General features: G+C 40.6%; 2 protein-coding genes and 1 non-coding gene across 3 annotated transcripts; 2 read left to right on the plus strand and 1 right to left on the minus strand.

Annotated features, from left to right (window-relative positions):
* The first annotated feature begins 1,759 nt into the window (after positions 1 to 1,759).
* On the plus strand, positions 1,760 to 3,805 carry LOC130711653 (L-lactate dehydrogenase A-like). Its single transcript, XM_057561357.1, has 2 exons — positions 1,760 to 2,625; positions 3,057 to 3,805. The coding sequence occupies exons 1-2, from the start codon at positions 2,017 to 2,019 to the stop codon at positions 3,498 to 3,500; spliced, it is 1,053 nt and encodes a 350-aa protein (XP_057417340.1). The 5' UTR covers positions 1,760 to 2,016; the 3' UTR covers positions 3,501 to 3,805.
* An 8,599-nt stretch (positions 3,806 to 12,404) lies between these two features.
* On the minus strand, positions 12,405 to 20,524 carry LOC130710367 (uncharacterized). Its single transcript, XM_057559596.1, has 2 exons — positions 15,220 to 20,524; positions 12,405 to 13,569 (listed from the first exon to the last, which is right to left on the minus strand). The coding sequence occupies exon 1, from the start codon at positions 19,961 to 19,963 to the stop codon at positions 17,351 to 17,353; it is 2,613 nt and encodes an 870-aa protein (XP_057415579.1). The 5' UTR covers positions 19,964 to 20,524; the 3' UTR covers positions 12,405 to 13,569; positions 15,220 to 17,350.
* Positions 19,287 to 19,393, plus strand: LOC130716317 (small nucleolar RNA R71). Its single transcript, XR_009011936.1, has one exon. It is a non-coding gene; the product is annotated as a small nucleolar RNA R71 (small nucleolar RNA).
* Positions 20,525 to 27,159: the final 6,635 nt, after the last annotated feature.

The following is a 27,159-nucleotide window of genomic DNA, read 5'->3' on the forward strand; positions in this document are numbered from 1 at the left end:
CCATCAATATCATTCATCCCTTTTCTTTCATGAACCCGCCTTATTCCCCTACCTTTCATAATCCAGATTACACACAGAACAACTTGAACATTGACCCACATTGCTTCTCCCTTTGACCTCACTCTAATCCCTTCATCTTCTTCTTCTTCTTCTTCCTTCATTCAACAGAGACCACAGTTCTAGCAACCCCTTTTGTTTGTTTCTAACACTAACATCAACAAACTACTCATCACCATGCACAAAAGCTCTTCAGGCTCCACACTAGGTCCTAGAGGCTTGGACCTAACCCAAGCCTTCTTCAAGTCCATCACCTACGCCGCCCCTCCCTCCCCCACCAAGCGCCACACCAAGATCTCCGCCATCGGCGCCGGCAACGTCGGAATGGCCAAACATAAAAGAAAAAGAAGATAATTCAACCATTTTATATATTTTATACCCCAAACATTAACATATTGTTTGTTTGTAAATATTTATAAAAGAGGGAAATATGGGAAAGAAAGAGAGAGTAGTCACCCTTGTCTAGCGAGTGAGGGGGAGCCACACAGGTGGACCCTACTACCTTTTTGCAATCTCCTCTAATTGAGAAGAGAAAGAAGCACGTGCATGCTCTAGTTTTTTTCCCTGTTCTACCAATTTAGTGTGGGTTTAAAAATGCTATGAATGTTCTCTAAACCGCGAGAAAAAAATTAAATGTTTACGATGAACTAAGGACCATGTTTTATGCTTCTCAAATTAGGATTCAAAACCTAGCAGTTTTTTAGTATTCAAGTGAACATCCTTATTGCAATATTACACGAGGTTACTTTCCCTTTTATAGAGGCGTGTGACCCTAGCCGCTAGCCCTAAATATCTAAAATCCGGGCCTAAGTTAAAAACAAGCCATACATACATAAATTTCCAAAAGAGTGTGAGATCGCCAAGACCTACCATCTTATTGTCTTCAAGAGCTCGCCCTTAGGCTTTGACTGTCATAGGCCTTAACTGAATCCATACCCCATTTCTCCAGTGCTTCCACGATTATTGAAGACCAAATGAGGCGATCATTAATCTGAGTCACTTTGTTTCAGTCCACAAGACACCTTACCTGAAGCATGAAGTCAAAGTGTGTCTTCACTATGCACTCGCCATGACACCATCTTGGTGTTGCCCTAATTCAGTCCACAAGACTCCTTGAGTCATCCGTGATGAGGTCGCCTCTGAGAATCAACTTATTAGGCCCACGATGACTATTCCGAGTCCTACTCACAATCTTTTAGTCCATAAGTCCACAAGACACAAAATTTGAAGCATGAAGCCAAAGTTTGTCTTCAGTAAGCACTCACTATAATACAATCTCGCCGTCGCTTTCAATCAAGTTTTTTTTTTGAAAGATTCAATCAAGTTAGATAAAATTGTTTTTGAGTTTAGGCGCAAAATAACAACTCTTTCACTTTTCTTTTTATATTACCAAATACCCCATCAAATCTGTTATATTTGTCATATCTTTCTTTATACTTATATTTTTATTTTTGTTTTCTCTAAGAGATCACATCTATTCATTATGAGTAGAGTCCCATTTGTATGCATCAAAATAGCAGCAACACCTCTATAGTCTATACACAATTTCCCCCTCAGTTTTTTTTTTTTTATTACGTCACATCACATATTACATCAATGATCAATAAATCTATTTTATCTTAGTGTACCAGAATCATTCATTAAAAGTAACTTTTATCTAAAACCAATGTCCGATGGAGTGTTTAGGTAAACTACCCACTGTTTTCTTTTAGAAACCACCCAATAATAACAAACGCAGAGCAGTCAAGCTCAAGCACATGTCCATCAATATTCTTTCATGAACCCGCCTTATTCCCCTTCCTTTCATAATCTAGATCCCACACAGAACAACTAGAACATTGACCCACATTGCTTCTATCTTTGACCCCACTCAAATCCCTTCTTCTTCTTCTTCTTCCTTCATTCAACAGAGACCACAGTTTTAGCAACCCCTTTTACTTGTTTCTAAAGCTCATCACCATGCACAAAAGCTCTTCAGGCTCCACTCTAGGCCCAGGGGGCTTGGACCTAACCCAAACCTTCTTCAAACCCATCACCTACGCCGCCCCTCCCTCCCCCACCAAGCGCCACACCAAGATCTCCGTCATCGGCGCCGGCAACGTCGGCATGGCCATCGCTCAAACCGTCCTCACCCAAGACCTCACCGACGAGCTCTCCATCGTCGACAACAAACCCGACAAGCTCCGCGGCGAGATGCTCGACCTCCAGCACGCCGCCGCCTTCCTCCCTCGCACCCGGATCAACGCCTCTGTCGACTACTCTGTCACTGCCGGCTCCGATCTCTGCATCGTCACCGCCGGAGCTCGCCAGATCGCCGGCGAGTCCCGGCTCAACCTCCTGCAGAGGAACCTCTCCCTCTTCAAGCAGATCATACCCGCTCTGGTTCGTTACTCCCCGGACTGTGTCCTCATCATCGTTTCCAACCCCGTCGATGTCCTCACCTACGTCGCTTGGAAGCTCTCCGGGTTCCCACCCAACCGGGTCATCGGGTCGGGCACCAACCTTGACTCCTCTCGCTTCCGTTTCCTCATCGCCGATCATCTCGACGTCAACGCTCAGGACGTGCAGGTCACTCTCTAATTTCCCTCTTTTCTTTTTATTTTAAATTAATTTTCTTTTTCTATTTTTGTCAATTGGGTATTGTTAATTTTTTGAAAATTAAATGGATAATTAATCAGAAGTATGTTTTTTATTTTTGGACTGCAATTGAAAGTTTCACATTTGACATTTCAAATAATTTCTAACATGGGCTTAAGCAAGCATCTAGTCAAGGTTTCCTGAGCGGTGTGTATGAAGAAAAATTTGTTGGAACAGACCTACCAATTCAATGTGATCGTCATGCCTTGATGGTATTAGCCTGATAGCCGCCTGTAAGATACTTTGGCGCACACAAAAAATTAATTTGGGGGTATTCAAAAGATATATGATTTTTGTGCATGCTATACAAATTACAAATGCTGGTTTCAATTTGAAGTTTGTGATATAAATTGTTGTTGCAGGCTTATATAGTGGGAGAACATGGGGATAGTTCTGTGGCGTTGTGGTCAAACATAAGTGTTGGGGGTGTTCCGGTGATGAGTTTTCTGGAGAAACAACAGATTGCGGTTGAAAAAGAGACGCTGGAGAATATACATAGGACAGTGATAGAGAGTGCTTATGAAGTTATCAGTCTGAAAGGGTACACTTCGTGGGCAATTGGGTACTCAGTGGCTAGCTTGGCGCGTTCAATTCTGAGGGACCAGAGGAAGATCGACCCGGTGTCTGTTCTGGCAAAAGGGTTTTACGGCATAGGTGATGCAGAAGTGTTCCTGAGCTTGCCTGCGCAGCTCGGGAGAGGAGGGGTGCTGGGTGTGACCAATGTGCACTTGAATGAAGAGGAAGAGCAGAGGCTCAGGGACTCTGCCAAGGCCATCCTTGAGGTGCAGTCTCAGTTGGAGATTTGAATTTTCTGTCATGAAACCACATAGATGATGCAATCAGTATCACCTTTGGCACTGAGTGGTATTTGATTTTGTCCTGGTTTTCCCCCATCATGATGTGGTTTGTCCTAAAGTTTTTTTGTTTACCACTTTGTGTCCATAATGCTGGCTGGATCTGGTGAGAATGTATTTACTAGAATCGTGGTCTTTCTGTCTCTTGTTACTGCCCCACATTAGATAGTTGTAACTTGAAAGTGCTTTTCTAATGAAAAATAACTCTTTGTAATATTATGTTTAACCAATATAAATTTCACAAGTTTGTGTGCCAACTATCTGTCAATGCTAAAATTTCGACATTACTTAGATTAAGGGAAAACCTTCTTATCAATACAAAAGAAAGCTTGAAAGTGATTTCAAAGACCAAGGCACAAGGTGGAATGAAAGTATATAAGTGATGTGGTTAAATTGAAGGCCCATTCAAGAAAACTCATTTGATGAATTACGTTGAAGAGAAGGTAAAAAGATCAAACACAAATATGCTCTTACAAAGGTAATTCGAAGGGAGTTTAAAGGCATCATAGCTCAAGTTCCAAGTACTCAGTCAGGCTCGAAGTACTTAGGCTTGAGATGCATTAGTCCAAGTCATCTCAAGATGACAAAATCCAAGTTCTTCATAAGTCAGATCAAGTCAAGAAAACAACCTTCAGGGACACTTGAAGTCATGTCAACCAAGTTCAAAGCACCCATGATGGAAGACACCACGACTAAGAGCAGTGATCCATGACTATGAGTGTTGCCCCATGTTCTGAAGCAGTTAGTATATTTTAGAGTTTGAGACACGGTTGAAGGGTTCGAAATACAACAATGGGTTCAAGCTTTAATTCTAGGCCAAATGGATGACGTTGATTAAGAAGTTACGTTTTACTTAATTTTCATCCATAGGATTTAGTTAGCAGTTATTTCAAATAATTTGGGGTATTCAGAAGATATATGATTTTTGTGCATGCTTTACAAATTACAAAACTTGTAGTAATGGTTTCAATTCAATTTGAAGTTTGTCATGTAAATTGTTGTTGCAGGCTTACATAGTAGGGGAACATGGTGATAGTTCGGTGGCGTTATGGTCAAGCATAAGCATTGGGGGTTGTTCCGGTGATTAGTTTTCTAGAGAAACAACAGATTGCGGTTGAGAAAGAGACGCTGGAGAATATACATAGGACAGTGATAGAGAGTGCTTATGAAGTTATCAGTCTGAAAGGTTACACTTCATGGGCAATTGGGTACTCGGTGGCTAGCTTGGCTCGATCGATTCTGAGGGACCAGAGGAAGATCGACCCAGTGTCTGTTCTGGCGAAGGGGTTTTACGGCATAGGTGATGCGGAAGTGTTCCTGAGCTTGCCTGCTCAGCTTGGGAGAGGATGGGTGCTGGGTGTGACCAATGTGCACTTGAATGAAGAGGAAGAGCAGAGGCTCAGGGACTCTGCCAAGACCATCCTTGAGGTGCAGACTCAGTTGGGGATTTGAATTTTCTGTTGTGAAGCCACATAGTTGATGCGATCAGTACTATGTGGCACTGGTGAATTTGGTGCAGATTAAGTTGGGAACTTAGGCTTGTGGGAACTTTTACACTTTTGCTGCAATTGCTCCTTTGCTTGTTCTTGTTCCCACTGCGCTTCTTATCTATGTCATTCTTGTACTCTATGCCTTTACTCGTTAATGGGGAGGCTATTGCATTGTTGATTCCAAAATTTATAATTTAATTGTGTATAATGATTCATAGAGAATGATTTATCTGGAAAATATGATGATACTATTTTTATGAATGTGATGATCGATCATTGAGCCTGAAGCTGCTATTGCTAGCTTGAAGTTGGTTGTTATGATGATCATTGAGGTACAATTACAATAGTGGTATCTACAGCAAGATTCAAGAAGAATTAGGCCTCATCTCTTGCATTTGATTAGGCCTCTTACTTGAGGAAGTCACTAACTTATATTTTCACTTCACGAAACCAACGACGATTGCTTACATGCCAAGTTACCAACCTTTTCTTGGAGAGAAATTTCAAGCATACAACCCCTAGCTTATAAGAACCCCCATCTTTGGGTCTTGCGCCACAGTGGAGAGAGATTTGGGAAAGAATTGATGATGGGATGGAAGACCATATTAAAATGCGACAAGAAGATTGGTGGTCGGAGTTCTCGGGCACGATGCCCTACCATGGTGGATTTTGGCTTTGTTCTCATTTCTCAGAAAGCAACACTATTCTTCAAATGAGAAAAATAAATTGGGAAAAAATGAAGCCATTTTTTTTTTGAATTTCTTAAGACAATGATAGATCTTCTCTGTTTTTGAAAAAAAAAAGGTTTTATTTTTGCGTGAGTAATGGTGAAGTCGAGCAAGAATTGAGGCTTGTGATTTTCTAGGTTGGAAGGGAACAATTTTTGAGTTTGAGAGGGATGAGAGAGTGTTGGTAGTGGGGGTGACGGGGGTGGGAGGGATATCAAAATTGGAGAGCATGGTGGGGTGAGGATTGAAAATAGAATTACATAAACATTTGGGCTTGTCTATAATATGATTTACGAAATTAGTGAGCCAAAATAAAAAATCAATTATGTGTAAAATTCAATAAAACTGTGAAACTTCTATAGGGGGTCAGAATCCCCTTGTGCATGGTTTTTTTTTTGAAAGTGCCATCGTGCATGGTTATACATACTTTTTTGTGTGTATATTAGGCAAATCTATTTTAATTGTATTGGAAATAGTGTGAGAGAATAAAGATAAATAATAGATGTAATATATGATGTAAAATGACATGAAGAGTTCTATAACGAGAAAAGTTGAAGTTTATTTATGTGTACTTATATCGTTTTATGATATACCAATCGAGATTTTTTAATTAAAGTTATCTCAAAAATAATTATTATTCTTTTTAAATTCAACGGCATGTTTCACCTAACACACATCTATCTATCTATATACATATGTAAAGCACACTTGAACTATAATATTAAATGCATTAAGCAATAAAAGAGTTCCTTTGTATTAAATACATTAAATAATAAAAATAAAACTACAAAAAATACATCTACTTTATTATTCATTATATTAATTTATAATTATTAAAAATTTTAATTTATCATATTTATAATTAAAATTAAATATTATTTTAATTGGAATTTTTGAGGAGAATTTTTAAATAATAATAATAATTAAAATTAAAATTAACTATTTACATTAGTAATATTATTATATATTTAATAATTTTTTTATATTTATAACTGATGTAAAACTTTATAATATGGGTTTTTATATCTATTCAATAAGGTTTTCTCTTTTAAAAAAATACTAATGTAAAACTTTCCAATTTCTTATCGATAAATGTACAATAAAGTAATTTTAAAACTTTAATTATTAATGTTTAAAAAATAACAAAAAAAAATAGGGTTAATCATCATATTGGTTCATGTCTTTGTCTCGCCGTTTGAAGTAAGTCCCTCCTCAGAAAATTTGCAAATCTGAGTCCTCTCGTTTGCAATTTGTGTGGAGCAGGTCCTCGCCGGAGCCCAAAGCTCCGACGAGTGATGAATTGCCATGATGAATGGATAAATGAAGCTGATGTCGATTTTAAAAAAAATTAAAAATAAATAACAAATCAGATTTATTAATCAAATTAATAAAAACAATTTTAATCAAATGAACTACTATTAAATCTAACCTAGTCTAACTAAAAAATCAATTTCCCCCCAAATTAAAAAAAAAAAACCCTAAATCAATTGCTTCTTCTTCCTCTCACCCTAGAACCTTCTTCTCATCTTCTCATCTTGTTCTTTCCGTCAATTGCTTCTTCTTCCTCTCAAACCCGCGCCCAGATCTGGGAATCATCCTCCATCTGATTATTTCTTTGAGGGAGAGGTTGCGGGTTGGGGTGTGGTGGGTTGCGAGTGAGGGTTGGGGTTTCAGTTGGGGGTGGGTTTGAGGTTGCAGCATGGGGGTGGGTTGCGGGTGAGGGTGGGGTTGCGAGTGACAGTGGGGATGGGGGTGGGTTGCGGGTGAGGTGGGGTGGGTTGCGATGGGTTCTGGGTGGGGATGGGTTTCGGGGGTGGATTGCGGGTGGGGGGGGGGTTACGAGTAGGGGTGGGGATGTGGGTGGGTTGCAGGTGAACGTGGGGGTGGGTTACGAGTGGGGTTGGGTTGCAGGTGAAGGTGGGGATGGGTATCTGGAAGAGAAAACGCAGATGAAGATCTGTGTCCAGAAACCCAAATCTCCCCTTTCAACCCAAAATCCCAAAATCTCCTTTTTCAACCCAAAAACCCCAAATTCAAAACCCTAACCCAGAATCCAGAAACCCCAAAACCAAAACTACGTGAGGGATTTCTTCTTCAATCCAAATTCCTGCTTCATCTTCTTCAATCCGAGAGAGGAAAAGGAGTGGCTGGGAAGGTGCCAGGTGTTGGGGCGAGGCCAAGCTCACGGCAGAACAGAGGGAGAACGAAACAGTTCCGGTGCGGTGTCTCCCCAAAGGCGTGGATCTAGATCTCCATCGATCTGCTCCGTCCCAGTTCGAGAGAAGAAGATGCATCAGAGAGCACTCCAAACCTTTGTCCAATTGGTGTTGCAAGGAACGAAATTGAGGGCTTTGAATCCTCCCTTGAATCGGTGAAGTGTTAAAAGATGAGGAAGATGAAGATGTTTTGAAATTAGATTTGAGTTTGAGATGTTTTTTAAGTGGCAAGAAGATGAAGGAGATGCTGGATTTTGTTACTGTGGTGGCAAGCTTGATGATACCATGTTGTTGTTTCATACGTTACTTGTTCTTCTAGAGATGTATGAATTCATCATGTATTTTGGTTTTGAGTTTTTGAGGTGGGCATGTTTCTGGAATTGATTTTGGAATGAAGAGTTTTTTTGGTTAATCATTAAGAAGGTTTTTGTTAATTTTATTTTATTAATTAAATTAAATTTTTTTTTTCGAAAAAGCAAAATATAAATTGATTGATAAGGAAATGTCAAGGATATACAACCTCCTCAAAAGGGACCAAAAAAAGTCAAGCCCGCAACAACCCCACCCGCCTAAAGCACCAACCAAACCTGTAAAAGCAACCAAGACCAACCAAAAAGCCTAAAAGCCAGGGACAACCAAAAAGCCCTCAAGACCCCCAAAAAACCAAAACCAACTCCCAAAAGCTCTCCATGTACAGAACTAAGAAGGCTAATGCGCGCGCGCACGGATCCGAGCTGCAATCTGGTACTCAGCAACACCATCCGAGCAATCGAACGTCATACCTAGGCGCTTACCCATCAAGACTGCGCTCCGCGCTCTAGTCAAGATGCCGTAAGGCTCAGACAGCTCTGTCGGCAACACCATAAGCTCCTTCTCAAACGGTTCTGCAACTTCAGCCGCATCTTCTGCTCTCGTAGTCCCGCTTGTCCAATTCTTCAGCTACATCTTCTCCTTCTTCTTGATTCCTCCTTTCTCAGCTTTCCTAGGTCTTCCCCTGGGCTTAGGAAATTTCACTTGATCCTGGGCTAAAGGAAAGCAACCAGAACCGTGGGAAACCCCCATATCAGACGAATCAACACAGATACAGCTTGAGGCTCTCAAATCTTCATGGCTTGGATCGTCGCAAGACAGCGCCATACCCTCTTCAAGCTCCAGAACATCATCAACCCTGCAAGAAGAAATTTCAGGGAAGAGCACAAAGGGATGGAAGCAACAAGACGGTGAGCCATCCCTAGGTAGCCCAACAAGCATGTTGTCTTCATCCTCAGAGAAAGTTCTGCAATCCATGGCTTCCCTGGTGGTCTTAGAGATCCCATCGAGCACTGCCGCTCCCTGAACTCTCTTCGCATCCTCACCCAAACCAGCAATTATGATGTGTTATTTAATTTTGTTTTTTTTTCTTTATTTTTAAAATTCACATCAGCGTTTTTATCCCAGTCAGCTAGCCAATTCATCACTCGCCGGAGCTCCGGGCTCCGGCGAGGACCTGCTCCACACAAATTGCAAACGAGTGGAGGGACTTACTTCAGACGGCGAGACAAAGACAGGGACCGGTATGATGATTAACCCAAAAAATTATATACTACTATTTTTAATGTAAAAACTGCATTTAGTATTAAATTTGTAAAATTGACTTGAGTTTTGCATCAGCTACAAGATTAATTAGTTATTTATTGTCATTTTCATTATTACTTATATATTAAGTTTGAAAATTCTTCTTTCAAAAAAAAATTTAACACTTCATATGTATATAACCATGGTTATCAGAACCGGACCGGTCGGTTCAATCGGTAGACCCGGGAACCGGACCCCAAGCCGGTCGGAAGCAACCACAAAACCGCCTGAGACAAGAACCATAGTCGAACCGCACGAACAGGTTGAAAAACCGGGCAAATCGGAGAAAACCGGCCGGTCAACGGTTACGGGCAGTTTCAGTTTTTTTTGGATTTTTTGTAAGATAGGCACCCATGCTAGATGACAGAAACGTGAATAAATTCAAAAAGTGAAGAAGATTTAAACTAGAGACTAGAGAGCGAGAGAGAGATAGGAGAATGAGATCTAGGAGTGGACATGATCAGATGATAGAGTTGTTTCATGCCACCTTCATGAAGCATATAAGGGCCACTGTTGAAGTTGAGACTTGAGCGGTTGCCATCTGATTGAGCATGAGAGAAGTAGAGGGAATGGAGAGTGGGTTATGTTTAGGGTTTAGATAGATCTTTTATGCTACGGGCTGGGCTTATGTGACAAAAAAGTGGGAGAAATAAAATCTTTTGGATCCGAAACTTTTGGAAATCTGTTTTCTTCTCTTTTTTTTATCTAATGGATGCAAAACGTTTTTTTTTAGTTGACTTAGTTCTAATATTTTTTTGATCATATGATTTTTTAGAAAAAAAAAAACACTTAATCAATGTTCTTCTATATTTTTTAGTATAAAATTATGAATATTGTTTTTTTACTCAATATTATTATCTTATATGTTATATATTTATTAAAAAATATATTAGTTAATTTATAGCGGTAATACCGGTTGGACTACGATTCAATTACGATTGAACCAATGAATCTTGAACCGGTGCTCTCACCGGTCCGGTTCTGATAACCTTGTATATAACTAAAAATTAAAATATATTAAGTAGCTAAAATATTAGATATTAGACCTAAAGTTGTGATAGAATATATATATATATATATAAACATGAAAAATAGACTTGAAAGAGACTTGAACTTTCGCATTAAATACATTAAGCAGTAAAGTTTTCTTCATTTGTATTAAAATATATTAAAAAACAAATCTCCTTTGTGTTCTCGCCATGAACATAGAATCAAGGCATAGTGCCAAGAGTGTGTGGAATGTGATCGGAGATTTTAGAGAGATGAGCTCATAACTTCTTAGAGAGAGAAAATATAACTGAATTTCAATATTGTTATTGCCAAATGAGCTAAGAGTCCCTTACAATTGGTATTCCCCTCCTATTTATAGGGGCTGTGTTGGGCCTTCGTGCCTTTAGTCTGTCTAAATGGGCTAGTTGGGCCTTGGGGAGAGAGGCCCAAGGTTCAAACATGTCCCGCGCCTAAGGTTGAGTCTCCTGGGCGAGGGACCTCGGGGTCTCGCCTAGTCCACAAGGCCGGTTGGGCCTTGGGGAGAGCGGCCCAAGGTCCAGGCATGTTCCGCGCCTAAGGCTGAGTCCCCAGGGCGAGGGACCCTGGGGTCTCGCCCAGTCCACAAGTCCACAAGACACCGAGCTCGAAGCATGAGAGCTAAGTGTGTCTTTAAACAGAAGAAACCAAGGCGAGGACTATGAAAGACTATACAATGATAAAACCTAAAGTTTTTAACAAAATGAAAAAACAATTGCCAACATGGCCGGGAGAATAAAGTAAAAAAAACTTCGTATTCCAAACTTTTCACTGCACCACCCCTTTCCTAGGCAAACTGAGTGTAAGACCCGAATTTGCAGAACTGGATTAAATGTTTATTTTCCGACTCACGCGTAGGACCGGTGTAAGCGTGACAGGAGCTTGCTGTTTGGGAAAGTTTAATGAAGAAGAAAGTTCAGGAATTGCTTGAGGATAGTACCATAGTCGTTTTAGGAGTTAGTGCGAGTCGTTTGCACACCCGCCTTATGGCGAGAGTGTCCAGAATAGGCTAAGGCTCCGAATAGAAAAAGTTCTCTTTATTTTTCCTTCGACCAGTGTTTCATTTCGGAATTCTGCACTGTACGCACGATAGGATTCACTTCTCGGAAGTCCGACGACGTTAAATTCTTTCCTTTAAAAACTCTAAATTCAAACGCTGAATGAAGACTTTTTCTATTCGGAGCTTTTAACGAAGTTTCCATCCGCGTTGCCAGATTTCTTTCGACGTTTCCAATCTTTCTTCAGAACGAAGTTTTGTCATCTGACTTTCACAGCAAAAAGTAGTTTTTCGGGGCAATTTAACTTACACCACTTTTGGATCGTTTTTCTCAAATTCAAGAAACCTGTTTTGAGTTCTGGAATTCTGTCGCCAGAATCTCACTTAGAATTCACCGATGAACGTGCTGCAAAAATCGGAATCGCAAAATATTCATTTTCCCGCGATTTCACTCTCCTATAAATAGTAAAAAAATCACAAAATCTCACCATTCCACCACATAGAGGCCGCGGGTTTGAAGGAGAGAAGAGGGAGGAAGAACTTCGTCGTTTCTCGACCGATCTTCGAGCTGTTTGTCTCTATTTCACGGAACAGAGGTAACTTACTTGATTCTTACCTTTGATCATTCTTTTCGTCGTGTTTCTCTATATCTTTCTGAGCTCAAAGTTTCAAGCTTTTCGTAAAACTGTTCGATTTTCCCGATTTTTCTTTAGATCCATCTTCTATACTTACCCAACAACCTAGAACACTCGCCGTTGTGCGCCGATTTCGATCGAGTCGCCGAGGATCTGAAAAACTGTATAAAAACCCTTTTGCGCACATATTGAAACTTTATCGTCGAAAAGCCACAATCCGACTTAGTGCCTTTAGGATTAGTTGCTACAAATGTCGTTGTGGACATCTGTTGGTCAATTCGCAAGTGTACGAATACCTCCGGGTTTTAAAATATCGAACCACAGGGATTGTGAGTGAGAATTGTTGATTTAAGCCTAAAGTTTGCAAGTTCTTAAAGCAGTAAATTTCAAAGATTGGTGTTGGTTGTTTGTGACAAAAGATTTGCAAAAGAGCAATGTTGGTAAAGTTTGAAATAACAATTGATGGAAAATTGCCTTGGGTTGTTGATCATCTAATCCATTTTAGTCCACCTATCCTATGCATGTGCAACCTTGATTTAACTCTTGTTGTTATAGCCTATGTACTTACTAGTTGATTCCTCACAAAAGTAATTCTCTCAAATTGAAAGTGAAGCCCAATTCCTTGTGTACTTAAACATTCATAAGAGGTAAGATAAAATGTATATTCAGACCAACAAAACCCTACCCTCACTCTATGCCTAGAAGCAAGTATAGAAGGATCTATTCCAATTCATGTCCCTAAATCATAACAAATTTCCGTTTGATTATAATCTAGCCTATAGCAAAGGTGCACCAAAGCTAAACATGCAATAAGGAATTGAAATACAAGATTGAATCAAGACTCATGCATAGAGATAGGATTTAACAAACTAAAATTTCATAAAATCTCTTAACCCAAAGCAAAAAGTAAACTAGCCACTCATGGCTAGTGAATTCATAAAGAAAATGTAAAGAAAACCTGAGAAAAAATACAAGTTGGAAGCCTCCCTTGGCCCCAAAGTTCTCCTCAGCTCTCAAACTTGATAAAAAATGAGTGAAATGTCCAATTGTATCAAAGAAATTGGCCTAAGCCTTATTTATAGGCAAAATAAACGAGGCTGGGCGCTCAGGCGCCAATTCAGAGCGCCTGAGCGCCAATTGCATGTTGAAAAACATGCCTCTGGACCTAATTGGCGCCTAGGCGCCCATTCCCAGCGCCTAGGCGCTTAAGCTCGCCTGAAAAGGACTTTTTGGCTTCTGAAACTCCTCTTTTCAATCCTCTTTAAGTTCTCCATCAATTCCATGCTTCTTGGCCTTCAGTTTCTGCTCTCCAAACCTAACCAACAAGTCAAGGAAGATTATAGAAGCTCCAAGAGCTCATTAGCACAAGAGGTCCTTCATAAAACACAACAAAACCATGCAAGTCCTAAACTTTACTTAAAACAATAATGATATGTTCACACCTCATTTTTAATACACCTCACTTCCACCTATTTTTATTTCTATCTCTCTCATCTTATCATCTATCACATCTCATACTTTCTCTCTCTTACTTTTTCTTTTCTTTCTATCTCTCCCCTCCTTCCACCTCTCTCCACCTCAAAGGGAGGTGTGAAGAGAACATTATTCTACTTAAAATGCAAGAAAACTCCCTATAAAACTACTAAATTACCAAAACAAAATAAAGACTAAAGAAAAGATAAAAATGCATGAGAATGCATGAAACACTACATGAGACTCAACAAAAAGACTCAAAACACACAAAGAAATGACCCTAAAAACACTACTAAAATAGGGTCATCACACCACTATACTCAACGGCAGCTCGCCCTCGAGCGTAAATAACACCCGCTTGCCCTCAAGCGCAAGAAATGCTCCCAAACAAGTGCTCTCAACAAGGAATACTACATGAAAAACAGGGGGACCTAGTAATCACAACTAGTTCCAAGAGAAAGACCCGACAACCTACTTCATGCATCTTTTGAAAAGAGAAGAGTGTAGAGTCCATTCATGAGAAACATATAGAACTAAAAATCCTAGGATGAGATGTTAATTTAGTGCATTGAGCACACAAGCAAGTTCATAGGTCCTGAATGTCATTCACTCAATAGCAACAAAGATCAAACATGCAAATATTCAAAGAGACTTTCAAAAGGGTTGAAACATTGGCTAGGTAAAACATGATGGTGGTTGGTCCCTAAGGGAAAACTAGGCTTTCCGCACATTGAGTGTGGTCCTCTTCTAAAAAAAGACCCGGAGCTTTTAACAACAACATTTTTTTTACAAGTCTCTTGCACCCCCTTTTTAAACCTTTTTTTTTCTTTTTTTTTTCCAACTCCAACTTTTGCTTAGGAGTTCTTTCTTTTCTTTTTCAGACTCTTAAATTGGGGCAAGAGACTATTCCACATTTTCCAGCTCCATATAAATGAAACAAGGACCAACACTCCCCAATATTCCAACCAAACATCCATCCCAAACTTTTGGCTACAAAAAGATTCTCCAATTAAGCTCAAATGGGACAACTAAAGGTAATGTTCAACCACAAACTCAGAATCTCAAGAAATCCTACAAGTCTCAAGAATAAAACAGAAATCACTAAGCATGCTATGAGTGAAATTAACGCAGAACCAAGAATTGCAAGTGAGTCAGGATCCTCCAGGGAATTTCTATGGTGAAAGGTCAAAGATAGACCCTTAATGGACTCACCTCGACTCCTTTCTCAAGAAACACTTGGAAGACCGAAGTCTCCTCCTCTCTTCCCCAACATGCAATCACTCATCCCCAAAACAACAACAAGTATTCACAACAGCATTTTCAAAACATCACAAGTAGGGAAGCAAAACTATAGCTAAAAGCATGTGAGTATAGGGAAGTAAAAGACCCAAAAACAAAAAGCTCATTAACAATGCATGATAAAAAGAAAAAAAAATTCTATAAATTGAAAAATATGCTAAAGATGCATGACCTAAACTAAGAGTAGGAATACCTCAACAAAGTCACTCCATGGGGTCATGGTCACCCCTTCCATCGCCATAATCCGGATGAACACCGGCATCATGCATCAAGCTCAAGTCTATCATCCCCTGCTCCAAGGTATTAAAATCCATGGGCCCGTTGTACTTGGGGTCTGATGTGCTATCTCCCCTCCAATGGAGGTCAAGATCCCTGTGTAGGCGATCTTGCCTCAAAAACATCCGCCCGAAAGCGGCCTCCATCCAAGCAGGAGAAGGGTCAGCACGTGGTGGAGTAACCACCTCATTCACCACCTCAACATTTTCTTCTTCCTCCTCTTCTTCTTCCTCTTCTTCTTCATCTTCTTCCGCTGGCTCCTTAGGATCCTCTTCCTCTTCCTCCTCTTGAGGCATTCTTGCCGTCCACTCTTTATAAAGTTGAGTGATCCTCTCCTTACTGAGCAGAGGTGCCACAGGCAACCTCTTCTCAATAACATGGACTGGCCTCCTAGCTCTGTCTCTCACCGCATGAATCAAAGAGCAAATCAAGTGAGGAAAGATGGGCCGATGCTTGTCTTTACTCCTGTTGTAGAGGGAATAAATCCGACCAGCAATGATGGTGGCCACATCCATAGGATGGCCTCTCACAATGCAGTAGATGGCAACCATTGTAACCTCTCTAACTTCAGTTTTGCTAGAGCTAGGAATGAGGGAATCCTGCAAAAATTCAGCCCAAACTCTAGCCAGCGGTGTCATATCCTTCCTCCTCACAAAAATAATCTCATCATCAACTGCTTCCCAGTCCTGCCCAGGCCTAACAATCACTGCCTTCATGTCTTCCAAGATCTCCGGTGACTTCTCCTCTAAGAGCTCATGATAAGTGGCCTTCTCGGGGAAAAGCTCCTTCTCTTGGTCCTCCGTGAGGAGACCAAGATGCCTGCGAATGACTGCTGGATTGTAGTCAATCACATCTCCCCTGAACCAAGATGAATTCACCGGTGGCCTGGACCTGTCCTCTTGATTGTCACAGTAGGGGTTCGCGTAGAACTCCCTAACCATGACCTCACAAGCAAACAGAATGGGGTTGACCCAATTCTTCCACCTCCTAATCTCCATGGCTTCTTGCATGCCCAAGAGGTCTCTTCTTCCCTCCCGATAAAGAACTCGCCGCTCCTTCACACACTCCTTGTGTGCTAGGTGAGATCGATAAAACTCCTCCTTTTTCAATGAAAGGAAGCGGGAGCGATCAAAGCTCCGGGAGGTGGAGGAAGAAGCTGCAGCTCTTGCGTTGGTTCTTGATCTTTTTGCAGGAATCTGCAAAGTTGTTAGCACATACACAAGCCACAGACGTTAGAAATGTTAGTTCAAAAACGAAAAGAAATGAAAGGAGAAACTTTGTACAAAAACAAAAATAGAACAACCTAAGAGCACCCAACAAGTCTCTTAGTGATTTTGGCAAAGCGAGAAAGATTACCACATAAGCACTTGCCAAAAATCGACTAAGAGAACCCATTGAGGCATTCTAACAAACACCTTATAAGCAAAAGCTAAACTAAACTAATCCACAAAATCCTAACTACTCATTCCTCACAAATTCACAACCCCTTTCTAATTAAGCACAAAACCAACCCATAATGAACAAATACAACCCAAACCCAACTTGCACTAGCACAAATTCACTCACCCTTACCCAAAAGAAGCATGCATTGCAAAACTCATGAACTATGATGAAGGGAAGTGGAAAATAGAACTTACCTTGACTTGAGAGTGAGTGGGTGCAAGTGGAATAGACTTGATGCAATGCAGAAATTTGAAGCAAAAGGAAGAGCCAAAGTGTGTGCAAGTGAGAAATGAGAGTTAAGAGTGGGAAAATGAAAGGTTGGGGTTTTAAAACTCAAAATATGGGCAAAAATACGAACAGGAGCGCTCGAGGGGAACGCTCAGGAACTCACACCAGTTCCAGAGGCAGTGCCTCTGCCACTAATTGGCGCCTAGGCGCTCAGCCCAGTTTTTTCACAAAAATTTTACTTTTTTTTTTTTTTTTTTGAAATTAAACACCTAAAATACTACAAAATTCAAAGATAGAAAATAACAAAATTAAAAGAATGGGTTGTCTCCCATTTAGCCCTAGGTTATAGTCCTAGGTGGACTCTCCTTCCGATGGTGTTAGGAAGGAAATTCCTTTCCATTGATTAACTTACCACAAGTGCAAGGAAGAAACCTTGCACAAAACCTCTGGAGTAAATCCTCCCATGAGGCAATGTCCTCTTGCTCATCAAACCAAGCTCTAGCCTCCCTCGTCAAAGAATGAGGGAAAAGTTTAATCTTCACTTCATCACTTGAAACACCCTCAATCTTAGCAAGGGTGCTAGCTTGGGTAAACTTCACCATATGAGCATGTAAGTTCTCGTACTTGGACCCCCCATACTTGTTACCACTAACAAGCTTGATGAGAGCCGGATGGAACTCATCAATTTGGGCATTAACTTTGGGGGTCTCTTCTGAAACCTTTGACCTGCTTCTAATCACATCACAGACAAAGTCATTGTCATGGTTAGTCTCAATCATAGGATTAAAAACAGAAAACCGTACCTTTTCCTTACCAACACGGAGAATGATGTGACCCTTGTCAACATCAATCTTAGCTCTACCAGTAGCTAAGAAAGGTCGACCAAGGATGAGAGGAATCTTCTCATCCTCCTCCATATCAAGCACGACAAAGTCCACGGGGAACACATACTTGTCCACCCGCACCATTACATCCTCCACAATCCCATATGGAGTCTTGAGGGATCGATCCGCCATTTGCAAGGAGAGCATGGTTGGAGTAACCTCTCCTAGGTTAAGCCTCTCAAACATGGTGAGCGGCATCAAATTGATGCTCGCTCCAAGATCACACAAGGCTTCCACATCCGACATGCCTTCAATTTCCACCGGAATAGTGAAACTTCCGGGGTCCCTTCTTTTCTTTGGCATCTTCGGCTGCAAAATGGCACTACATTCCTCCGTCATCAACACCGTCTCATCTACTCCCTTCAATCTTCTTCTCTTATGCAAAATATCCTTCATAAACTTAGCATATATAGGCATTTGTTCCAAAGCATCGGCAAAAGGAATACTAATGTGGAGCTTTTTGAAAACATCAACAAATTTTGAAAACTTTTTATCTAAGCTCTTCTTAGCCAATGCTTTAGGAAACGGAACCTTGCTAGTTTCAGGAGTAAGATCAACTTCCTCTCTCACCTTAATAGGCACAACTACTTCTCCTCCCACTATCTCCTCTCTCTTATCTCCCTCTGTTTTTTCCTTCAATTCATTCATCACTCTCCCACTTCTAGTGGCTACAACAGAGGCATTTTCTTGCATAGGATTGGGGATAGTGTCGGAAGGAAATTTACCTTGAGGTCTCTCAGCTATTTGCTTGGCCAGCTGGCCAAATTGATTCTCAAGATTCTTGATAGCCGCCTCTTGATTCTTGTAATTATTCTCCGTCCGGTTGATGAAAGTTTCCACCAACTCTTCTAAGCTCTTCTTTGAACCGCTACCTTCACCTTCTCCTCGCTCTTGAGGTTGTCTTGAGCTTTGGCCTTGGAATCCTTGGCTAGGAAATTGTCTTTGAAAGCCATTTCCTTGCCCACTACTACCTTGCCTCCAAGAAAAATTAGGGTGATTCCTCCATCCTGGATTGTAAGTATTTGAAAATGGGTCATTCCGAGCTTGACCCATAGCCTTCACTTCCTCCTCCGGTCTAGTCTCTGTGCATTCTTCGCTGTCATGTGGCCCTCCACAAGTCACGCACTCCAATTTCGCAACTCGACCACCAATCTTGGTAGTCTTCATTTGATTTTGAATCTCATTCATTTGCTTGGAGAGCTGCTTGTTGGAGGCCACAAGTTGATCATAAGCTTCAACCTCAAGGACTCCTCTTCGGGCTTGGCGATCATTACTAGAGTTCATGGCTCTTATAGCCATCTTTTCAATCAACTCATACCCCACTTGTGGAAGTAAGGCATCGAACTCTCCACTTGAAGCCGCATCCAAACCAAACCTCGAAGAATATTGGAGACCATCATAGAACTTTGCCACTTGTTCAGCTTGAGTAAGGTTATGTTGAGGACACCTCCTCAAGAGCTTCTTGAACCTCTCCCAAGCTTCATAGAGATTCTCATCGGTGGATTGAGCAAAAGTCATGATGTCATTCTTGAGCTTTCTCAAGAGGGCTCTTGGAACAAACCTTGTGGAGAACTTCTCAGCCAAGTCTTCCCAAGATGTAATTCTACCTTGGGGCTGTGAGTTCAACCACTCCTCAGCAGTATCCCTCAATGAAAAGGGGAATAAACTCAAGCGGATGGTGTCCGCTGAAACATTCTGAACTCTGTAGGAGTTGCAATTGCGGATAAACCGCTCCATGTGTGCATGAGGATCTTCAAGAGCACCTCCACCATACTGATTTTGGCTCACCAAACTAAAGAATGCTGGCCTCAGCTCAAAATTTCCCGTGCCATCGAGGGAAACTATGCAGCCCGGATAATCGTAGCTCATGGCAGCCGAGGTGAGGTCTCTGAGAGAACGATTGGCATTCTCCAATTCTTGCTCTTGAAGTCTTTGAGCAAGAGCCTCATTCACTCTTTCTTCAATGTGGGCTTGCATCTCCTCCTCCGTCATATGGGCAGCCCTGGCGGCTAACTCAACAGCTCTTTGTTGAGCTCGTCGACGATGGAGGGTGCGTTCTGGCTCCGGATCAAACAGCAGTGGATCCGAACCAAGTCTACTGTGCATAAACTGAAATCACAAAAACAGAGAAAAGGTTAGTAACACCTATTCAATGCAATGCTTAGTAAAACAAACAAACAAACTCTTTAACTTAAACCGAAAACCACAAACAATCCCCGGCAACGGCGCCAAAAACTTGTTGGTCAATTCGCAAGTGTACGAATACCTCCGAGTTTTAAAATATCGAACCACAGGGATTGTGAGTGAGAATTGTTGATTTAAGCCTAGAGTTTGCAAGTTCTTAAAGCAGTAAATTTCAAAGATTGGTGTTGGTTGTTTGTGACAAAAGATTTGCAAAAGAGCAATGTTGGTAAAGTTTGTCATAACAATTGATGGAAAATTGCCTTGGGTTGTTGATCATCTAATCCATTTTAGTCCACCTATCCTATGCATGTGCTACCTTGATTTAACTCTTGTTGTTATAGCCTATGTACTTACTAGTTGATTCCTCACAAAAGTAATTCTCTCAAATTGAAAGTTAAGCTCAATTCCTTGTGTACTTAAACATTCATAAGAGGTAAGATAGCATGTATATTCAGGCCAACAAAACCCTACCCTCACTCTATGCCTAGAAGCAAGTATAGAAGGATCTATTCCAATTCATGTCCTTAAATCATAACAAATTTCCATTTGATTATAATCTAGCCTATAGCAAAGGTGCACCAAAGCTAAACATGCAATAAGGAATTGAAATACAAGATTGAATCAAGACTCATGCATAGAGATAGGATTTAACAAACTAAAATTTCATAGAATCTCTTAACCCAAAGCAAAAAGTAAACTAGCCACTCATGGCTAGTGAATTCATAAAGAAAATGTAAAGAAAACCTGAGAAAATATACAAGTTGGAAGCCTCCCTTGGCCCCAAAGTTCTCCTCAGCTCTGAAACTTGATCAAAAATGAGTGAAATGTCCAAATGTATCAAAGAAATTGGCCTAAGCCTTATTTATAGGCAAAATAAACGAGGCTGGGCGCTCAGGCGTCAATTCAGAGCGCCTGAGCGCCAATTGCATGTTGAAAAACATGCCTCTGGACCTAATTGGCGCCTAGGCGCCCATTCCCAGCGCCTAGGCGCTTAAGCTCGCCTGAAAAGGACTTTTTGGCTTCTGAAACTCCTCTTTTCAATCCTCTTTAAGTTCTCCATCAATTCCATGCTTCTTGGCCTTCTTTCTCCTTCAGTTTCTGCTCTCCAAACCTAACCAACAAGTCAAGGAAGATTCTAGAAGCTCCAAGAGCTCATTAGCACAAGAGGTCCTTCATAAAACACAACAAAACCATGCAAGTCCTAAACTTTACTTAAAATGCAAGAAAACTCCCTATAAAACTACTAAATTACCAAAACAAAATAAAGACTAAAGAAAAGATAAAAATGCATGAGAATGCATGAAACACTACATGAGACTCAACAAAAAGACTCAAAACACACAAAGAAATGACCCTAAAAACACTACTAAAATAGGGTCATCAACATCCCCATCAAATTTGTTTTCCGAAGTTTTAACTTTGAGTTTTTGAGCTTTAATTTTGGACCAAAATGCCCCTAACTAGTCGTAATTCGACCCGGTCGTTCTAAAATTTTTCCGACAGTTTCTTTACCTTAGTTTTAACCTAAAACTACCTAGGAATTAAATTAGATCGAAGAAAAAGCGCCGGAAACCTTTTCTCCTTGTTTACACCAAATTTTGGTAAACACAAATAAAGAATCCAAAGATCAATCTGGGACTGGATTCGAGTCCTCTTGGGTTCTTTGGTGAAAATGAATTAAATTTAGTCACTCAAAACTAAAGAAATTTAGTAACAAATTAGAAACAAAACGAATAAATTCGACTTAAATGATAAAAACATAAATGAACTTTCTGAATCTGAATAATAATAATGTACTATAAGATGCAAAGTGTTACACGAATCCCTACTTTTTCACTCTAACTTGGCTTGTAATCATTGTGATCGATTGTAAGCACTTGAGAGTTTTCGAGTAAAGATTGTGAACCCCTATTCTTTCTACAAACCTGCTATTTATAGACTTAAAATGTAACTGACTTCTAACGGTCAATTAATACAACTATTACAAGTGTCTTCTGAACATAGCTTCGTCCTACACGTGTTTTTCTATTCTATACGTGTCCCTCGTGAATCATCTTTCAAAGACAAACCGGCTTCTCATATGGAACTCTCCGTATCTCGAAAAACAGTACTTTACAGTCGAAGTCGTTGAACACTTGATAAATTTCCTTGATTCCCTTCATTTTCGACTTCGAAGGTTGAACCCAATATAAATTCCAATCGAAATGTCCAACAATAGGTCGAAATTATATGCAATTAACAGATGCCCCCCAAAATATCATTTGTTCGATCAGAAAAACGATATTTTCGACTTACCTAATTTCGACCACATACTATATGTCAGTTTTCCCCTTTTTCATTTCTGACAAGTAAAAGTCTCTTTTAACCTTTAGTAACTTCCACACTCCACTATCATAAATGTCTAATCATGTCAGACACGTTCTCCAAGGAAAACTGCCATACCCCATTCAGAATTCAAACGGATCACAAACAAATTCTATTAAACAAAAGTTTGGCATCCGCTTCCATCTCAAACGTCCATCTTGTTGTAGCTTCAGGCTTATAAATAGATGGAAAAAAATTTTCCACTTCACTTCTTCTTCAACCTCTAGCTTTTCTCTCTGAAAAAACCCATTTCCAAACCCTGCAACTCCTTGATATTCCAAAGCTCTACCGGAACCATTTCGGTTTACGCGAGCTTTCACCATCACCATCATTGCATCATCATCGTCTTCCAGTTCGCCGGCCACCACCATGACTTCCACATCCTCTTCTCAGGTTCCGTCTGCGGTTTCTCTTTTAAAACCCATTGAAGTTGAAGGGAGGACCTTTGTTCCAGAACCTCCTAATGAAGAAGAAAAGATTAAGATCTGGAATTCCCAGGTTCTTATTCCCTTCTCCATTGGTGATAAGTTGCATGCATATCTAGGACCTTACCAAACTATTTTCCCAAGAAATGCATCTGCATTCTTTCCTTCACCTTTACCGGATGAGAAAATCTTGGCCTTTAGGGATTCCTACAATCTATCCTTTTTAGGTGACCCCCCTCGAGCTTTCCGTTCTTCACCTCCAGTGAAGACGAATCCCTACATTGAATGGTTAAACAAAGTCGAGAAAGTGAAAGAAGATTTCTGGAAAACTTTAGGGATTTTTGACATAATCCAATTATCCAGGTCGAAAATTGTCTACCATCCAGCAATGTTAGCCAGTTCTTTCTTCTTTTGGGAGCGTTCGACCAATACCTTTCATACTCCTCAGGGAATGATTACCCCTACTCTCTTAGATGTAGCTGCTATTGCCGGTCTTCGACCTACAGGTTCTTCTTTTACATTCGACCGGCCTGTTAAGAAAGAAATCAAATTAGACTATAACCATCTAACTTACAAAAGCTTCATTCTGAGAAACCACGACAAGACCTCTGCAAATGTTTCCGACTCGGAACATGTAGCTTTCTTGTTGTTCTGGCTCTCTGCTTTCTTCCTTTGTTCCAAGTCTCTTCAAGTTCCTCAGAAATTTGTGCTTCTTGCTCAGCTTTTGCACGAAGGTACCGACGTCTGTTTAGGTAAAGTTTTACTAGGCGAACTTTACCTTTCTTTGAGTCAAGCCATCACTTCTCTTCAGAAGCCCTCTGGAGCCGAGAAAAACATCCTTTTTGCTGGACCTCTATGGTTTCTTCAACTTTGGCTAAATGCCATATTTGAGACCAAACTCTCAACTCCAAGTCCACAAAATGTCTCGACTTCTATTGCTGCTTTTCGACTTAATTGCTTGACTCCTTCCAAAGATAAAGTCGATCCAGAAACCACTTTCCGTGAGTTTTTTACTGCTTTTATGGAAATGACCTCTTTTACTCCCGACCTTGCTCCATTTGCTGCTCCAACTACTGGTCCCAAATGGCTTGTCCGACCTTTCCCATGCGAATCTCCGGGCGAACAGCTTGAAAGTATTAGCATCTGGAGGGAATTTTTTCGACCTCAAGTTCTTCCCCTTGGTTTCAAAAAATCTGAGGTGAACGTGTTGGGTTACCAGCCTCAACTTGTGGCTAGACAGTTCGGCCTATGTCAAATCGTTCCTATCCCTCTTTTCTCAAAAAAGGATGCCATTTGCAATGAAGGGTTTTGCGACAAAGATGTCGACTCTTTTTATGAAGCCCTCAACTATTATGACAAGAAGACGTCTGCTCTTCGTCTTGAACCTCTGTCTTTCGAACCATCCTTTTATTGCACTAAAGAATTTGAAGTTTGGTGGTCGACCTACTACAAGTCTATTCAGACCACCTTAGGAGTTTGTATTGGAAAGATGACTGAAGCTCTTCAATCTGTGCAGAAAAAGGCTACAAAGAAAACTCGAGGTATGCTCATCAAAGAAATCCAGTCATTTCAGAGATTCTTCAAAACTGTTTATCTTCCAGGTCGATTGAATTTAACCCTTTCGGAAGCGGCGGAAGTTTTAAAAGAAAAGGTCAAAGCCAAAGTTTTAAAAATTAAACTTTTTCCCCCTTTTGTGGATAAATATGTTTATACTCTTCGACATTATTGTCCAAAATTTCCAGCTTTTCCTACCAGTGACATGGCTTTGGCTTTACCTGTTATTTACCCAAAGTGGCTCGACCATTTTACATACAAATGTTTTATACAAAGTCTTTTACCACTTCCGAAAAGGGTTACTTCGACTAAATATTTCTTGCACAACTACCCCGGACACGTTCATGTTAACTCATGTTACGTCCAAGTCCTTACACAAATTCATCAAGGTTAGATAGACTCGTCTTACTTTTATTCTTTTTCCTTTACTCTCGTACTTATACCCCTTTTCCTTCAGCCGAACCAATACCCAAGGTTCCATGCAAGGAAGACGAAGGTTCCGACAATTCAACAGGCATTCCAATCCAACAAAAGAACGTCGCTAAGGTATATTCGTTAATGCGTTGTTTTACCCTTTATTCGACTCCAAATCCATATCTTATATATTTTCCAGGCTCGAAAGAGAGGTTCTCAAAGCTCAACTTCGGATGCTCGAAAGAAAATAAGAATTTCATCCGAAAAGGACGACTCAGAAAGAACTTTGGTAATCTTATCTTCTATCCTTCTCATTTCATTTTCCTATATATATTTTTTTTTTACTTATCTTCTTCCCTTATATTTTGTAGGTAGACCCAATTCCTGAAGACGAGAACATTTCTTCCAAGACTGTCGATCCAGATGAGGCTGCACAAGACAATGCTAACTCTAAAGCCTCAGACATTAACGAAGAGAATCCACCGATCTCTTCTGCAAAGAAACGTGCCGGGGCTGAGCCGAATCAAGAGGAGCAACAAGCAGAAACTGACCAAGAAGATTCTGGCTCCTCTCAAAGCGAAAGTTCGGGAGCTTCTTCTCCGACCAAAACTCAGCAAGAACAAGTAAGTATTTTTCGTTCAACACTCCTTTCTTCGTTATTCCTTAATCCTTGTATTTACCTTTTGCATTCTTCTTCAGGACACTTCCTCGAAACCAAAGCCCCCTCCTCAAGTAATCCATTTGTCTTCGAACTCTTCTGATTCCAGTTCTTCTGACTGCCAAAGTCTTGATGACTTTTTAAACTTTCAACCATTACGAATTCAATATCCTTCTGGTCGAATAGTTAGTTATGTTTCATCTGACAATGAGTCCTTTACGCAGGACCTTGGTGCTTCGGCCGAAAAGTCAGATACTGATGAAGACCGTCAGCCTATCCCTTCACCCATTGCCAAAGTTTCGAAGACCCAAGAAAAAGCCCTTAAGGTTTCGAGCCCTGTTGCTGGCAGGAAGTCTCCTCAGTCCATTCCTATCGAAGACTTTGACGCTCTTGCCATGGATGACCCAGTATTAGCCCTTGAGCAACTCATCAGCGGTCAAGTCTCTCTTAGCACCAGTCGAAGCCAAGAATCATCTATGCAAAACGAAGGCACAAGCACTCTGAACACTGCCACCACCATGATCAACAAGCTGCGATCTCTTACGTTCGAGCAAGATCTATTCTCTGCCCTCAACTCGAATCCTAACTTAGGCCGAGAAATTAAGCAACTTATCGCTGACCTTGGCAATGAGGACCTCACTGATCAACAAGAAAAGGGCATTCAAGAATTACAAGAGTTTCTTGACGAATCACTTTCGACCCTTGACCAAGCCAAACTTGTCGGTCAAGACTTAGCCTCCAAATTCACTGAGTGCACCCAAGCAGCTGAATCATTCGACCAAGCTAAAACCGAAGTGGATTCCATCAAATTACTCGAAGAAGCTGACTCAATGCAACTGAATGAAATTTTGAAACAGATTGCCGAACTTCAACAACAGGAAAAATCCCTCAAAGCCAATCTGGCCAAGTTCAAGAAACAGAAAACCGAAGTTGCTGCCAAGGCCATTTCTCACGTGAAAGACAAGAATCGGCTTGAAGGCGAAATTTCTGAGCTTCAAAACAAGAAGGCGAAGGTTAACAAGCGACTTAAGAAACTCAAGGGTCGATATGCTCCCATGAAAGCCACTCCACCATTTAGTCTTCTTATTTCTGTTGATCATGTTTTTTTTTCTTTTTACATGGCGCCTGTGCCACTTTATTTCCCTATGTACTCTCTAATGGCTTTTTCGCCGTATTTATTTTCAGCTTATGCACTACATTTCTATATCGATTTTTATCTCATGAATCGCTGGCTTAAACCTTTTTAAGTATTTTCCATTTATCGTCAATATTCGAGCAATCGTTCCAATTTCCTCAATCGAATACGCGTTGTTTGAATAACACTTGATCACTTTAAATGGCCCTTCCCATTTAGGGGCCCATTTTCCATATGCTCGATCTTTTTTGTCCATTGGAAGGATCACTTTCCAAACTAAGTCTCCAACGCTAAATGCCTTAGACTTGACTTTTTTATTATAACTTTTAGTAATTCGTTCTTTTTGTCGAATCATAACTTCTAAAGCATTTAATCTTTCCTCGTCCAATTCAATTAACTCGTCATACATCATATTCCAATAATCATCACACGGAATCTCGAATTGCCTTTGAATTCTAACGGACTGTAAGCATATTTCGATCGGTAAAACTGACTCATGCCCGTACGTAAGTCGAAAAGGAGTTACTCCAGTGGCCTCTTTGGGCGAATTTCGATAAGCCCATAAAAC

Source organism: Lotus japonicus, chromosome 4 (genome assembly GCF_012489685.1).
Source record: "Lotus japonicus ecotype B-129 chromosome 4, LjGifu_v1.2".
Lineage (NCBI taxonomy): Eukaryota > Viridiplantae > Streptophyta > Magnoliopsida > Fabales > Fabaceae > Lotus > Lotus japonicus.